The sequence below is a fragment of the Acinonyx jubatus genome, chromosome B4, assembly GCF_027475565.1.
Source record: "Acinonyx jubatus isolate Ajub_Pintada_27869175 chromosome B4, VMU_Ajub_asm_v1.0, whole genome shotgun sequence".
Lineage (NCBI taxonomy): Eukaryota > Metazoa > Chordata > Mammalia > Carnivora > Felidae > Acinonyx > Acinonyx jubatus.
This window is the reverse complement of record NC_069387.1, coordinates 56275259-56293071: the sequence shown is the minus strand read 5'-3', so window position 1 is coordinate 56293071 and position 17813 is coordinate 56275259. Positions and strand designations below refer to the sequence as shown.

Below are 17813 nucleotides of genomic sequence, written 5' to 3'. Positions count from 1 at the left end.
AGGTCATTTGGAAATTATATGGCAGAGAAATTTTCCAAAGAAATAAATGTTATTAGTGCAAATTTACTAGCTAGATTATTTGAGAAGAAATATATTGACACCATTGAACATTTTCAACAATCCCACTGCCATCACTTTCTCTTCTTCTACTCAATGAGCTGTTAAAAGACACAATTTGTTGTACTATGTAGCTAACAAGAAATAAATAACATGTAGCAGGTGCTACACAGGAAGGCACTGAGTGTTATTGTACTAACTGTGCCTGACTAATTCCAGCCAAAACAACAATTCTGTATTCAGTAAAGAAGAACAGATAATTTAGTGGAGATTTGGAGCCTAGTTGTTTGTAATGTCAGGGTTATACTTGGGAAATAGAACCAAGTGAGAGACATGGCTAGAGAAAATCCTCTGACACAGAGATATGTACTAAACTTGTAAGAATCCAATTTAATGGAAGGTAATGGTACACAGATGATTGAAAATATTGAATAGTCCAAATGTTTTCCTATATATATTTTTTAAAAACTATGTGATTATTTTGGCATGGAAAGACCAGATACATCCAATTTCTATTAGATTAATGTTAAAAGTAACTTTCATTCTCTGAGTATATCATAGCAATTTATACTAAATTGGGGAGAAAGCCAGAAGTAATATTTTGCCATTCATAGTCTGCAGAGAAGATAGAGATGTGAATGATACACATATTTTTTTTAGCTTTCGTACCAATAAGTTGATGTGCATTGTTCTGTTCATTTAGTTTTCCAATAGTTACTTATTATTACATGTAGCACCTATTATATGTTAGGAACTGTGGACAGAGCAAACACAATTCAAATGAGGTCTTGCTCTGGCAACTTTGTTCTACTGGGGGCAGGAGACAATGTTTAAGTTAAAAAAGGTAATTACAGATTGACATGAGTGTTAGTAATGAAGGAAGGAAAGAGGATGCAGACATTTAGAGCCTCTATGGAAAGATTTCCTTTGAACTTGGAGCTGAAGGATGAGGACAGGTCAGTCACAAGAATTGCAGAGGATGACTTTCCTGGTCCAGTAACAGCAAGCAAGGTGTCTTGGGGGTGAGCATCATGTTGCCAGGTTCAAGGAACAGGAAGGATGTGGGTGTGGTTGGGACATCACAAATTGTGGGGAGCATACTTTTTAGAAGATAAAATTGGAGGGATGGACAAGAGCCAGACCTTTCCTTCTGGTGGGAGTAACACACTTGGTCAATGTGTGTCCAGGAGCTGGGCAGACCTGCCTCTTCAGGGAGAGTCCAGAGAAGGTGAGAGCTGAGGGTTCAAGACGAAGAAGCCATAGCATTTTTGGAAAGGAAAGTTGTCTTACTAAAGACAATGTTGCTTTTGTTCTCACATTCTTAGATTCCTTTTTAAAAAATTTTTAATGTTTATTTTTCAGAGAGAGAGAGAGAGGGAGAGAGAAAATATGAGCAGGGAAGGGGCTGTGAGAGAGGGAGACAGAATCTGAAGCAGGCTCCAGGCTCTGAGCTGTCAGCACAGAGCCCAATGCGGAGCTGGAACCCACAAACCATGAGATCATGACCTGAGTCGAGGTTGGACGCTTAACTTTCTGAGCCACCCAGTCTCTCCTTTAGATTCCTTTTGCTATCCAGAAAACAATATGTAGTTTATCAAGACAGTGATAGCATTCAAATCCATTTAAGCCCTATGACCATTTCTGGGAACTTCCCTTGTTAATAAGTCTTGTAATTTACAGGTACAGCTAGCACATCAGCGGGTGAAGGAACTCAGTAGAGGGGTCAAATTTATACCAATGTCCCAAGCAGTTGAAAGCTTGTGTGTGTGTGTGTGTGTGTGTGTGTGTGTGTGTGTGTGTGAATGGATTTGTTAAGTAGTATCCTAAATTAAGTATTTCCAAAGCAGTCTTACCTTTGTAATATTATGCTAAGATTAAAAATAGAATATTGGCTTTAGAAACCCTAAGAGCAGGAAATTTATAATAGAGAACTCATGGTGAAAAGTACTAATGTAGATATTAATAGATCTAAGTGGTGAAATAAGGAGGTGAGCACTAACATCGTTTCAGTTAAGCTTTACCTGTAACCAATTCTGTTAATAATAAAGGGCTCATGATGCCTTACAAAAGTCGCTGACCACTACCTATTTCCAGACATTATCACACCATTCTAGTGATTAAAACTTATGGAAAGTAAGGAAGATAAGGAAGTAAATTGGTAAAGCTGGAAACTTTGGAAGTTGATAGGTGTGACATAGAATGTTCTAGATTCTCAGAACTCAGTTCTCTGTAAATGCTCAGAACTCTGAAAATAAAGCAAGAATAGCCAGGTGAAATACAAATATGCTCAAAAGTTTAAATAGCAATAAAAGGGAAGGTGGATTACAGAGTGGACTTAAAAAAAAAAGGTGAGATAGGATGGAACTTCTATCCTATGCAACAGTGAAAGTTCACAGCTTATTCCAAGATGTACATCAAATGAGAGTGTGATAGACAGTAGTACAGATATCATGAAAATAAAACATTTGGGTACCAATTAGAAAGGAGAGAAGACCAGGGGTGCCTGGGTGGCTCAGTTGGTTGGGCGTCTGACTTCGGCTCAGGTCATGATCTCACGGCTTGTGAGTTTGAGCTCCATGTCGGGCTCCATGCTGACAGCTTGGAGCCTGGAGCCTGCTTCGGATTCTGTGTCTCCCTCTCTCTCTCTCTGTTCTTCCCCTGCTCACACTCTGTCTTGCTGTCTCTCAAAAATAAATAAAAACACATAGAAATTAAAAAAAATGAGAGAAGACTATTCACATTGAACTGAATTCATTGCTCACTTGTTTAATTGGTGATTTAGCTTCTTAAACTAATATTAATGCTGGACAACTCGATATTTACATACAAAAGATGGCAAAATCCTTTTTGTAGAATTGATCCTTAACTGATACCATATGTAAAAATTAACTCCAAATGAATCAAATGCCTAAAAATAAGGACTAAAAATTATAAGAGTACTAGAGGAAAATACAGGGGCAAATATTTATGAAAATGAATTAGGCAGTAGTTTCTTAGATGTGACACCAAAAGTATAGCAACAAAAGAAGAAATAGGGGCACCTGGGTGGCTCAATGGGTTAAGTGTCTGGCTTCAGCTCAGGTCATGATCTCATGGCTTGTGAGTTCAAGCCCTACATCTGGCTCTGTGCTGATAGCTCTGAGCCCACTTCAGATCCTCTGTCTCCCTCTCTCTCGGCCCCTCCCCTGCTCATGCTCTCTCTCTCTCAAAAATAAATAAACATTAAAATTTTTTTTTAAAAAAAGGAGAATGAGGACATAACTGACAGAATGGGAGAAAATATTTGTGAATTGTGTAAGATAAGAGTTTAGTATCTAGGATATATAAGTAACTTATAACAACAAAAACACAAACAACTCAATTAAAAAGTAGCAAAGGATTGAATAAACATTTTTTCAAAGAAAGTATACAAATGGCCAATAAGCACAAGGAAAGATGCTCAATGTCATGTCATTAGAGAAATGAAAATCAAAACTCCAATGAAAGATAACTTTTTTATCCAGCAGGGTGGTGGGAAGTGTTGGTAAGGATGTGGAGAAATTGGAACCTTCATGCATTGCTGGTTGGAATGTGAAATGGTGAAGCCACTGTGGAAAATAGTTTGGCAGTTTCTCAAAAAGTTAAACATAAAGTTACTGTATGACCTCGTAGTTTTACTCCTAGATATATACCCAACAGAAATGAAAACATATGTCCACATAGAAACTTTTACACAAATGTATCTAGCAGCATTATACATAATAGCCAAAGGGTGGAAATAACCCAAATGTCCATAATTAGATGAATGGAACAATGAAGTGTGTTATGTATACACAATGGATCATTATTTAGCTTTTTTGACACCTGCTACAACATGGCTGAACCTTAAAGATATTATGCTATGTGAAATAAGCCAGCTGTAAAAAAAAAAAAAAAAAACAAAAACCAAATACTGTATGATTCCACGTATATCAAGTGCTTAGAGTAGTTAAATTCATAGAAATAAAAGGGTAGAATGGTGAAGGAGCCCAGGGGGGAGGGCAAGGGAAGAGTGACTGTTTGATGGGTGCAGGGTTTCCTTTTGGAATGATGAACATTTTTTGGAACTGATAGAGGCTGTGTTGCATAACATTGTGAATATACAGCTGATCCTTGAAGAGCATGGGTTTGAACTGCCTGAGTCCAACTATTCACTGCGGTGTTATAGTACAGTACTGTAAATGTGTTTTCTCTTCCTTATGGTTATCTTAACATTTTTTTCTTTTCTAACTTACCTTACTGTAAGAGTACTGTATATAATACATATAGTGTACCAAACATGTTAATTGACTGTTGTTATCGGTAAGGCTTCTGGTCATCGGTAGGCTATTAGTAATGTTTTTGGAGAGTTAAAAGTTGTATGTGAATTTTCTACTGCGAGGAGAGTTGGAGTCCCTAACCCTTGTATTGTTTAAAGGTCAACTATATTAAATGCTATTAAACTGTACACTATGAAATCGTTAAAACAGTGAGTTTATGTCATGTATATTTTACCACTCAGATACGCACTCGCACGCGTGCACACACACACAAACACACACATAACAGTAACAATGAGAAGAATTGATCCTTGAATTTAATTTTAATCAGCAAAAATGAACTGTTTGGCTAAGAGGTTGACTAAGGTAATCTTGGAATACAGTGTCAGATTGTAAGAAGGAGGATGAGTCTAAAGGAATGAGTTGCTATTTAAAAAGTTATTTTTGATAGTACAATCAAAGGGATTCCAATGCAGAATAAGAGGAAGAGGTACCAGGAATCCTCTGTCAGGAAAGCTGAAATGTAGACTCTGTTCAAGTTTCAAAAAACAAACACAAAAACAAAATCTAGGGAGAGGGCAAATCAGTAAACAAAGTTCCCCAACATTATATGGGATGAGAAAGGAGGAGATCACCTACTTGAGGAAGATAATATTATATTAATAGAGTTAAGAAAGAAAGGAACTATTCAAATTCTATTTTACTTAATTGTAAAATCCTGTAATTTATAATTGTCTTTTTTTCCCGTTTCTTATGCTTTTTGGAATAATCAAAAAACTCTCTCCTCTGTCTATCGCACAATCTGTGTCTGTGTGTGTGTGTGTGTGTGTGTACGTACATACATGCATGCACATGTGTTTGTTGGGACTGGAGATGGTGAGGGGTGAAAAGAGGGTTTGTAATGCACAGTCTTTAGTAAAGTTCAGGCTATCGCCAACCATTCCCAAAGGGAGGCTCTACTTGTAGGTGATTTACTTGAGGAAACAAAAGAAAGGAGGAAGTAGCCAAGACAATTTTGAAAAAGTATAGATTTGAGAATGGCTTTCCCTAAAATTTAATTATTTATTATACAGCCAAAAAGTGTACACAGTATGGATTGGCTTTAAGTCCATCATATAGATCAGAGAAGGGAAGAATTGAGAGTCGAGAAACAGTTAAATTCATGTATGAAGGCATCATTTTTGACCACGGTGGCATTACAAATTGGTAGGGAAAGTATGGGCTCTTCAGTACATGGTACAAGGACAATTGGTTATCCATATGGAAAAAAGTAAAATTAGATCTTGGTGACAGAATAAATTCCAGGTGGCTTGAAAATCTGAAAGTGGAAAGCAAAACTTCAAAAATTCTACAGTTAAAAATTGGAGTATTTTTATGACCTCAAGTTTAAGTAGGATTTCATAAAGGAAAAGGTTAGTAAATTTGGCCTCAATAAGTTGCATTTTCTATACATCAAAAGAGACCATGAAAAGAACTAAACAAAACAAAACTAAGCCACTAACAGGAGATATTGTAAAACCTATAGCCACCAAATGATAAGCATTTAAAACTTCAGCAGAAGAAAAAAAAACAAACAACCTAATAGTAAAATGGGCAACAAGGATAAACAGGAATCTTACTTATGTGCCCAATAAAATTATCTGCAACTTCACCACTTGTGATAGAAATTCAAATTAAAATAATATACCATTCATACTCATCAGATTGCCACAAATGAATGGCAGTATCAATGTTGATAAGGGTGAAGAGCAGTGAGAGCTCTCCTACAATTTTAGTAGTAGTGGAAATTGGTACAGTGACTTTGGAGTGCAATTTGGCAATATTTGATTGGAAGAAAATGAACAACTGAAATTTTTCCGACAAAGTATAAGGTTTATTCATTTAATGGTTAAAATGAATGAACTAGGGTGACAAGTATCAATACAGATAAACGTGAAAATATTGTATTCTTTTGATATAATGAATTGTTTTTGGACAAAATGGAGAAAAGTTCCTTTGAGGGTGTTGATCATGGAACACACAGTTTGGTGACATTTTGACTGGTTGAATAGCCCTAACCACAAAGTATTGATTAACAGATTGGGTAAGAAAGGTATTGTACCCATTACCATTTTTTATTATTAACAAACCACCTCAAAACTTAGTGGCTTAAAACAGCCACCATTTTATTTAGCTCATATTCTTGTATGAATCCAATTTGGATGGTTGGGGCGTCTCACCATATGGTCTTACTTCCTCTAGTGTATTAGCTCAGGCTCTGTGTGGAAATATTTGGGGTCTAAAAAGCAGCAAGAGTGAACACTCCCCAAACACAAGTACTTTCTTGGACCACTGCTAATGTTAGATTTAGGGTTGGGAAAATGGACCTTACCTCTTAATGGGAGCAGCTGTAAAGTTACATTGTAAATGGGTATTCATACAGGTGTGGGAAGAATTTGTGTACATTTTTACAATCAATTATAGGTGTCTTTACACAGGTATCTTGTCTTGATCTATGAAACTCTTACATCAGTTACTTGGATAATGATCCTTAGGGTCCGCTCAACATGCAGCCCTTAGTAAAATGGCTTAACCCCAATTTTAGTACAAAGGACCATTAGGTCTAACCAGTTTCTGCCAGAGGAAGAGTCTGTAGGCTTTATGGGCCAGACTATCTCTTGTGGGGTGCGATTTACTGGGGAAGCAGACTACTTCAAGAGATGCCATGTGGTTCAGCCTCTACAAGTTAGGACAGATATCGCTTCAGCAGGACTGGATAAGAAGTATAATATTCTGCTGGTCCAATAATATAGAGACCCTGTTTGTAAAGAGAGAATTCTCCTTGGTGGGGTCATTAAAGTAGATCCAATTAAATAATTGGAAAAAAATCAATAGCAATTGGCCCAGGACTAGAAGATAAATACAATTTTCTTTAGAGATGTATTCTTCCCCAAAATAACAGAGAAAGAAGACGATGAATGAGATAAATTCAGCCACACCCACTTTCCTGTAACCTGAGGACTTTCTTCAGGAATAGGGGTGGGATGAAAACCAATGCCCTTGAGGTCAAATGGGTTTCCCTTCTTCTAGGGTACCAACATTCTGGGTGGACTCTGGTTGAAAGTATGTAGCAGTAACCAGCTAAGCAGAAACCAACTTAGCTTCTAACTGTGATGAAAGATACTGGGGTTGTGGGGAGAACTGAAGAGAGGTGGGGGCACAGGGTGGAGGGAGCAGACAAGGACGGGATACAACAAACCTCAATAGTTACCATCCCTTTGGTAGTTGAGCTATGGGTCATGACTATTTTCTTCTTTATGTTTTATGAAGTTTTCAACAGCTATAATGAGCACATATAATGTTAAAATCAAGAGGAAAAGAAACTTTCTCACAGCCAGGATTTAAATTGGGCCAGATACTGTACATTATTCACATTTGTACCTCATACCCATTTTAATACTAAATAGGTGCCACTCTCTAAATGTTTATTGAATGCATGCTAAAATTATAGGGAGTTCAGTTTGGCTTGCGGTGAGAAAGAATTTTCTAGGATGTAAAGTAGTTCAAAAATGCAGTGCTCTGTCAAGCAGTAAATGCCATCCCACAAAGCACCCAGACAGAGGCTGGATTAAACAAGCAATATCTTGGAAAGAGTTAATAGTCTGATTGCAGATTTCAGGTAAGGCATCATGGGGGAGCTTGCATTTAAATAGATGAGTAGAATTTCAGTAGGTGAAAAAGGAGGGGGTAGGTGGAAATGAAAGAATAGTTAGAAAAAAATAAATGACTAGATGACTCTAATAGCCCCCACCTAACTAGGATTTCCGTGTATCACATCTTGAGAGACTGGATTCTTTTAAAGAAAAATACTATAGTTTCAATCTTAGAATGGATTTCTTTTATGCTTGTAAATGTTTTTGCCATTTGCCTCTGTCATCCCATTACTGGACTGTTTCGTTAAAATTTATTATAGAACAGTATCCCCTATTCACTTTATACTTCCTCTTTTTTTGTGTGAAAATCTAATTTGTATTTTAGATGCTTTTCAAATTTCAAATTTTGCCATTAGTTTTATGCAGTAAGACATCATTGATACAATGTACAACAAAATATCATTAATAATTTTGTTATGATATAGAATTCTATTTCATTCCTATTCTATATTCCCTTTATTGTGTTTCAGTTTAAATACAAGACCTGTGATATTTAAAAAACATCAATACCTACTGTGTATTCCTCTGAGAAGTCGAGCGTGTCTGAAATATTGTGATTTCTTGTCAGGCAACGTCGCAAAGCAAGTTTATTTTTTGAATTGGTGAACAAAGAGCCAAACTTAAGAACGCACTTGGGCTTTGTTCTTCAAAAGTTGTTCTGAATGACAATTAAAAGAAAGAAAGTACAGAAAATAGAGCAGCAGAACTCTTGCTCACTGGAATGTTTTTCAGGTTTTTCCATAAGGTGTCGACACTTCTCTGTCAACTTGTAGGTTCGAAAAACAACAAAAAGCAGTCTTGTCTGTCAGGTGTTCAGTGGCATCCCTCTCCAAATCCTCCCAAGTGCACAGAGCTCTAGTTCAGATATTTCAGTGTTACGCAATTTAGTCTGTCTCTAAATGTCAGTCCCTACGGTCTCATGATTTACTTTCAGATTGGGTGCTCAAAACGCACCACCAATTACCCCGAAGTGCTTAAGGCACATATCTTGCTCTATCTGACACTGAGAGTGTATTGGTACAAGTAAGCTGTTAACCAAAATAATGAAATGTACAGTAAAACTTGCAGATACGTTGGATATATTTTAATCCAAATATTTCCATTTATCCAAATATTTGTCCAATAGTCTGATTTTTTTTTTTCCGCTGAGGGGACTCACTGACCATAGTTATTTTCTTATATTTGTGCCTTTGTTACAGATAACCCTACTAATATATAATTTTATTGTCTCACTTGCAGGAGCCGTATGTTTCCTTGAGCTCTCGGGCTGTTTTAGTCAGTGGTCTTTAACCAAATAGTAAGAAGGAACACTTTATCGTTCCAGGAGCGCTCTTCATGGTCACACAGAAATGTAAGTGAATGAGTTTATGCTTCCCTTCCATTAGCCAACTATCATTACAAAGTGAGGCAAATAATTACTTTCACTGAGTGTGAAGTTAAGGATTTGGAAAAGACACTTGCAAATGATGGATTTGCTGTTTCCTTTAAAAGCAAGATCTACGTCAACAAAAAGTATAAGAAGATTAATAAGGATAAGAAAAAAATTACAATATGAGGCAATCTCCATTTTCTGGGGATTTCAAGATATTTTAAAATCACATATTCTGATTCTTAGTCATCTAAAATATTTAATCATTAAACGCCTATTTTGGGCATACTGATTCTTTGTCCTTAAATTGTTATACCTGCTCTTATGTATCAATTCCTTTCATTGAAGGAAAAAATACACTTATATGCTTTCCATTTCTTATGTAATAGATGTAGTTTAATAATTGTAAAAAGCTACTAGAACTACTTTATATAAATGCTTTTATTATCCCAAACACTTGTAGAGAGCCAACTAACTTTACAGAAATGAAGAAGGAAATATAGTAGCTGAGAATCCCCACATTCAGAATACATCTTTCATTTACTTTAACTATTCAGGTCTCATCTTAAAGAATTCCTTATAGGAATCTCTATGGCAATCTGGTGTTTAGACCAGAGAGGAAAGCACATAAGGCATGGGCATTTTACCAGTCTTTCTGCTCTTTGTCATATGCTGTTTGGTTATCACCTAGAGGGTACTTCTGTGCCTCAATTTCCCACATTTATCAAAGATGACAATATAACTCTGTAGCATATACATTAAAAGATTAACAAAAATTAAGTTTTCTATTTGATTGATTTTTCTATGCATGAATATATAAAGACATTTGTGTATAATCATATATACATTCCTAATATTCATATATAAAAATAAAACCTAAAGCTCATTCTTTAGGATGTCAGAGCATTAAAATATTCATGCCAGTTTTTCCAATATATCAATTTATGGGACTAGATCTGGCAAAGCGATCATTTGTAATGACGACTGGAATGCAGATGGTTTTAGTGACTGTATATAGAAACTGGGGGGAAGGGAATAGCAGTCATTCTTTGTTTTTTTAGGATGAGGCAGAAAATCTGCTCTCTCCTTGATATGGAGGAATTTGTTAGAAGCAAGAGCTAAAATAAGGAATTATTGATCAGCTAGAAATTATGTTTCTTTTATCTTCCGTCTTCACTAATATTTTTACCCTCTGAAATGTACAGATATTTTCACACAGATATGTTACTGACTTTTGGATGAATACCAGTATTTTTCATTTGCAACCAGTATATTACTGGTGTTATCTAAATACTCTTTAAGGAGTCATCAGCAATTTTATTATAAGTATCTCAGGCATAAAAACTGATAATTAAACATTTTGCTACTTTATTCAGTAAATTGGAAATGATTGTGAACCATAGGATACAACCCTTCTATGGGGTGCAATTCAGAAGGCCGAGTGAACAAGGCGCTTTAAAAATTACTTCTCTTTTAAATATATGTCCCTAATTAAGATTTACTGCCATAATGGACTGCTGTTGTCGATAGGATTGTATAATGTTTCTCAAATGTGTTGAGATGGAAACGTTTGTGAATGACTGATTTAGGGGAAAAAATATTTTATCAATGTAAGAATCTATAGCCATATTCAAGTAGAAACAGCAAATCATCTGAAATAGTAGTGATCAGAAGATAGATAGCTAGAAGGAAGACTAAAATTAGCCTGTAGTGTTTAGTAAATCATTCAGAATATCTTAATTAATATTAGATTGCCAGATTATTCACTTACATTCAAGTAATCAAATCCGTATGTGTGTCTCCTCTCCGTGCTTCCCCTGCTCTACCAAATAGTGTTTGATAGTTTCTTCTGGATTCGGCAGGTATGCATGGCGATGTTTGGTAGTTCAGTGTCAACGCAAGCCTCACTAAGGCAGCTTTTGCTAGCAGAAACTGTGATACTATGCTGCTCTTATATTAATGAGAAAAAAAAACGTACCACATTATATAAATGACAACAGTGGACAGTTACTAAAACAGCTTCTCCAGAGGTCATCATTATTGGGGGTGGGGAGAAGTTCAGTCTGTCTTCAAAATGAATCCTTTCTGTTAAAATCTACTTTCGCCATTAGACTGATACTGAAAATATGTAGGATCAATATATTTTTGATTCGGTAGCCCTGTGTTGATACAACCTTGATTTACTGGGCAAAGAAGCTGAGATTTATGGTCATGGGTGTCTATACTTCCTTTTAAGAATTCTAAAATGTAAGCTCAGAGATTCTCACTCGTTGCTCACAGCATTCCTAGGGGAATGTAAGTCCCTCTGCCTGCTTTTTGGCCCATTTCTGGGATATTAGTTGGAAGAATGGTGAAGACTAAAGAGGCCTGTCTTTCTCTTCATTATACTGAGACCCTGTTGGCTGTATTTGGGGGGGAGGTGGTGCGCAGAAACAAGATGCCTTTATTTTTGCCTGTTGCTTGAATAAATGGAGGCTGTAAATATTTAGATCCATATACTTTTAAGTACTATTAAAAGGAAGATTTCCAAAGAGGAAAAAAAATTAAGAATCGTTTCCTAGAAAAGTGGGATGGATTGTTTCCTCATATTCCAAACATATTATTTGCAGTAGAAAATTAAATGATCTCAGAATTTATAACTGGAGGTTACACTTTAAATTGAAGTTTCTTGCTCCCCAATATATCACATTCATAATCATTTTTCAGGGCATTTTTTCTCAGCTGGAATAAAGAGCATATAATCTGCCATTTTAATCATTTTATCAAAGATAAATTTATCTTCCCCATGTAGACCTTTACACTCTAGTAACCAAGTAGATCTGCCTGACACTTGTAGGCAAAGCACCCAATTGGTTTTATTCCATATACTTTAATAACCACATAAAAGTAAAAATGGACACAAGAGAAGATGAGTAATAAAGATAAGGAATATTTATTGCTTCATATTACTGTTTAAATATGTGCATAAGGAGGGCATCACAATTAAACCACAGCATCTGTCTTTGAAAATTTGTCGTTACAACCTTTTGTCTTATCAATGCATTTCACTCATAATTATGATTAATATTCTGGTAATTTATGGAACAATAATTATTATTGCTAATGATTATGCAATAAAAACAATCTAATATATATGTGCATATATATACATATAGATATTGATAGATATACATTATGTACATTGTGGGGAGGGAGGGAGAAAGAGAGAAAGAGAGAGAATGCACTTGGTAGTTCTTTAAACATGTGGTTGTACTGTAGCTGCCTGGGCAGTGTCCAATATGTAGAAACATATGTAGGAGCCGTTGGTACTAAGTTAATTAAATATATATTTAAATAATTAAGAAAACAGGTCATTCTAAATTTTGTGAAAACATGATATTTATATGTCATTTTTGTTTAAAGATCTTGGAACCCTGTCTTTGGCACTTTGAAAGTGTTCTTGAAATATTGCTGGGACAAAAATAATGATTCATTGAATGAATGAATATAACATTCTAAACCTTGGATATTTGTATTTTATAGTCATGTGTTCACTGAGTTTGAAAATCCTCACCACCCTCAGTGGATTTGTATATAGTGACTAATTTAAAAGGAAAAACAAAAAACAAAAAACAAAACCAGAACTGTTTTCCTGAATGTTTTGACTCTCCTGGGCTTCTTAGGCCCCTCAGACTCCATGGAGAGAACTATAGTCACTAGAAATGAAATAATAACATCATTTTTAAAGTTTGATTTCATGGGTGAAACATCAGTCCCTGGGAAATCATTTCTGAAGTTTTCTCCTGCCCTCTAGCTCCATTAATATATTTTGAAACTAAATTTTCCTAAGGTATGGCAGTTTACTCTTCCTCCTCCTTTCCCCTCCCTCTCTCCCTCCCCCCCCCCACATCCACTTCTTGTTTGTGAAATTCTATAATCCAAAGTCTGTGAGTTTAAGATTACTTTAAAAACAAGCAAATGGATTTTCTGTTCTTGTGACATTTATGCAGGTATTGGGGGAATTAGCACGCACTCTCCATTGTTTCTTGAATCATGTCTTAAGGGGAAAACATTCTAAGGTTATGTAGCCTGCAGTATATACTGATTTTACCCAATACTTGAGAGGTTTTAAATTATTTGCAACCAGCAGTTTCTTAACTAAGGTTTATTTTGACAATGAAAAAAAAATGTACAATGTTTTCTCTCCCTTAACAACCAAATTGTTTGCCAATGCTGCCTTTGGGAAAATGGATGGTAATAGGGAAAATGGTTTTTAAATCATTTGGTATACTCTTGGCCTTCTTAACTACCCAAAAGAAAATTTTTGATTTGGCAAAACTAGTTTGAGTTGAGAAATGCTTTAAGAACTATTTTATTACCAAGTAAAATATTATTAGAGTAATTTGATTTTTTGTTTGTTTTGTTTTTAAGCATAGGCTCGCTTGTCTGTGTGGATAACTTATACTGTTTATCTTAATTTGGGGGATTTTTTTCTTTTTACTAATTTGAGTGTGCTGAATAAGCTTTTATTTTGAAGAGGGCATTAAAGGGAGAGATACTTTTAGAGTTAATTTCTTTGTCCCATTAATAGTAGTTTGTAATTTCTTTGCCAAAAATTAATAGTAGTTTTTCTTTTCTGTTAATGACAAGTTTTTTTTTTCCAAAATGGAAAAGTTTTTCTTTTTTCAGCTGACAAAATTTGAAACCCTTGGTGGAATATCTTTTAGATATACCTCCCTCCATTTATTAGGAAGTTGTCACCCAAGGAAACTGTTATGTTGTAAATGTGGGACTTAATCAGCCCATGACTACTAATATATGTGTATATGATAGCCAAATAATTAACAAAGCATAGTTATGTAAAAGCACGAAATTAAATATTTGTTTAACATAATGGTACTGGCAATAATTCATTGTGGATAAGAATGAGGTCTTTGAGGTCAGAATGCTAATCCAACAACTTGAATGCTGCCACAAACTGTGATCTTAGGCAAGTTAGCTAACCTCAGAAATGGGCACAATTATTGCAGCTCAGAGCTATTTTGAGAATTAATGGAGATAATGTATATGGAATGCATAGAACAGAATTCCTGGCATGTGGTAGGCTGGAGCCCCAGACTCAGCTGTGCAGTTTTCCCATGGCCCAAAGGAGCCCAGTTGAGGAGATGAATAGGGGTGAACAGAGCTGACATTCACCTCTTGCACCTCTTTCTGGCTAAGTTCTTGTCTGCTGGGAAAGGTCAGTCCGAAGGATGGGTCCTTTTATTTTGAACAAAGGTACTGGGTTGGAATGTGGTGGCTCTGTGGGTCAGCTGTCTTTATTGTCACCCTGTAAGAACACATACCCTCCATTTTCAGGTGGTCTTTGGGAATTTTGAGGTCAGCCTGTCTTCCACATAATCCTTATGAAAGTGTGATATTGACACTTTCTCCACAAGGTAGTTAGTGAATAAAGGAGGGGTGCCCGGGTGGCTCAGTCACCTCAGGTCATGATCTCATGGTTCATGGGTTTGAGCCCTGCATCAGGCCCTGTGCTGACAGCTCAGAGCCTGGAGCCTATTTCAGATTCTGTCTCTCTCTCTCTCTCTCTCTCTCTCTGTCTCTCTGCCCCTCCCTGACTCATGCTCTCTCTCTCTCTCAAAAATGAATAACCTTAAAAAAACTTTTTAAAATTAAAAAAAAGAGTGAATAAAGGAAATATCCAAATGATTATACTGAAGCTCCATTTAACATTATTGATATTTTACAAAGCTTATTAATCAGGAGCAAGACAGCCTAGTTAAAATTTAGCATTTCTTATAATGGGACAGCTATTAAAGGACAATACACACCTTTTGAATTTCCACTGAAGTTATAGAATTAAATCGAAGGTAAAATATGATTCAAAATTGCATGAGGAAAACCATTTTTTGAAATTGAAGATAATTGATAATAACTACAAAGTTATCGTAACTGGTAGGTTGGTTGTGTGCTTGAATTGGTGAAGTGTTATGTTTATATTTTACTGTATTCTGAAGTAAAGTGTACGAAGACATATTTTTAAACTGAAATTTCATTTTAAAAATGCCACACAGAGGGCTTTAATTAAAGGACAGTAAAGGAGCAAAATGATGAATCAGGAATTTTAGGTTTTGGAAAGTTATACAAAATATGAAATCTGTTATATTTTGAAGCTAACACTGGAGGGAAAAACAACTCTCCCATGTTTTCAGTTATACTAAGGAAATTAAGTATTCTTAATGTGAATTCTAGCTCTGCAGGAGACTTTCATGTAACCATTTTACTGACTCTACTTCATCCTTTTGTTTCTTGAATCTAGACAGAGACCACATTTTTCTCCTTGGAGCTTTCTTCCCTCTCTACTGCCTTTCTTCAAATATTATTTGAAGGATGTATTGAGTTGGCAATTTCACATGGTTGAACCATTTATAGATCCAGCCAGCCTGGTGTAAGACCTTTGTGATCACATTGGCTCCTTTCCTCTTCTCAGCCACCATATCTGGTTTCCAAAGCACATATTTTTTTTTTTTTTCTGTTTCATGCATCTTCTCCTTTCCTTTGGCACAGAAAAAAACCCATTCTCTCATCCCTTCTCATTTGAAATCCTCAAGTAGCCTTGGAAGTCCTTTTCCAGCTCCCCATCTCTTCCTACACCAATCAATTGCAGTTGAGGATAGCACTTAAGGGCCACCAGCTACACTATGGCCTCAATCTGAACTTCCAGACCTGCCTTGCCCTAATCCCATATAAATAGCATCACCAAATAATGGGCCACTAAATATTCCTTATATAATCCATATGTTTCTGTTCCCTTTAGTGTTCTTTTTTACCCCTTCCCCAAGTTAAATTCTATACATCTCATTCTCAACCCTAATATACTTCCCATGTTGCTTTTCAGGTGGGAATTCAAAAGCTACCATAGATTCTATCCAGCCTGCCTGCCATAGTGGGGAATTTGCACTTTCAATTTGTACAATGAAAGAAATCTTATACCTTTTTGTGTATCTACTGCCCTTCACACAGTGTGACTGATTATAGTGGTTTACATGTATGTCATTCCAGCATATGATAAACTGCATTAAGATATCCTCGTTGTATATTGTACTCTACCATTGTTTGGTGTAATGCCTGGCAGATAGAATATGCTTAATACTATAGAATAAATAGTGAAGAGTTTTGGGCTTACTACACTGCTTAAAATGACATATATGTGATTATATGTATTTGGCCTTTATTATTGACAGCATAATATCTGGTGACATACTCACTGTTAGTATCTTTTCCATCTGCTAGAGAAAGGAGATCCCTTAACTCACTTGGTAATGTTTAATCTTATTGCTTATAAAGGAAAAATGAAAATTTTGTTACGAAATTAATTGAATAGACATGGGAAATTATCAGGCATTTGATTAATAAATACATTGTTAGTTTTTATAACACATGAAAATTTATGTACTGTAAAGGAAATGGTCATTCCAACATTTAAGCAATTACACAAATTATTTTCTATACTGTAAGAAAAAGCCCTCTTTTTAATGTCAGGACAGCTGAGCATACCAAAAATAACTGGAGAGTTCATTGCCTTTATTACAATTAAGTATATTATTATGTCCTTGTAAAATCATCAAAAAAGATGAGGTATACTCCTAATGATCAGTGGTTTAAAGTCAATGTGAAGAAATAACATAAATGTATTAATGATAAGATGATTACCTGGTTGAAATCTCAACAGCACAGATTTCTATGGTTTAAATTAAAAAGAAAAATTAAGGAGGGGAAAAAAAACCAGGCAAACGGTATTTGTATTCCTGCATTTCAGGTGAGGTACCTACATTTTTCTTGTATTTTTCTTTCTCATTAACTGTAGAAACCCATAGATATAAGTCTCTGTGCAGCTCCAAATGCCCCCACTCCATTTTAGGTGGTATTTCCAATAAGGGTACTGTTTCTTGCAAAGAATATTACATCTCACTAATTGTCCTACAAATCCCATTCTTAATTAAAATCAAAATCTTCATTGCAACAACTTTACTATATAGCTTGCAAATATGTGCTCCTCTTGTTTGTTTGGAGGACGATGCTCTGGATACATCTTTTTTTTCTTTTTTTCTTCGTTCAAAAAGGAGCAGCCCTGGTGAGAAAAATTTACAGCAATTGATTTTGTTTGTTTGTGGCTGCAGCCATAAAAACTCCCAAGCAAAACTAAATAGTGCTTGTGGGGCACAAGCATGGTGGTTCATGGGTAAACAGTAAGTTTTATAATACTGTTAATGTTAGACAAGAAGACAAGGTATAATAATTCCAATTTCCTCATTTGTCTCCGTTTTGTACTAAATTGTGCGCTCCATCATGCATATGCTGGCTATAATGTGACATATTTAATTCTGCATTTAGTCTCTGCTTTGTTACACATGCACAAAAATAGTAAGTCAGCTTCTC

At 35.6% G+C, this 17813-nt stretch overlaps 1 protein-coding gene and 1 long non-coding RNA gene across 29 annotated transcripts in view; one reads left to right on the top strand and one right to left on the bottom strand.

The window, feature by feature from the left end:
* SOX5 (SRY-box transcription factor 5) overlaps window positions 1–17813 on the top strand; it is a 1008244-nt gene that overhangs the window by 448515 nt on the left and 541916 nt on the right. For 25 of the 27 annotated variants that reach the window (XM_053225987.1, XM_027035741.2, XM_053225993.1 and 22 more), the window contains one exon: window positions 9266–9377. The exons of 1 other annotated variant lie outside the window; for it this stretch is intronic. In XM_053225987.1, coding sequence (XP_053081962.1) covers window positions 9376–9377 — 2 coding nt within the window. In that variant the 5' untranslated portion in view covers window positions 9266–9375. Of the gene's footprint in view, window positions 1–7545; window positions 9050–9265; window positions 9378–17813 lie in introns of those variants that run through there. One more of the 27 variants, XM_053226005.1, reaches the window with a different exon arrangement.
* The window catches only part of LOC113592992 (uncharacterized), a 46056-nt gene continuing 40554 nt past the window's right edge, over window positions 12312–17813 (bottom strand). For both annotated transcript variants that reach the window (XR_008300179.1, XR_008300180.1), the window contains exon 5: window positions 12312–17505. This is a non-coding gene — a long non-coding RNA (uncharacterized LOC113592992). The remainder of the gene's footprint in view (window positions 17506–17813) is intronic.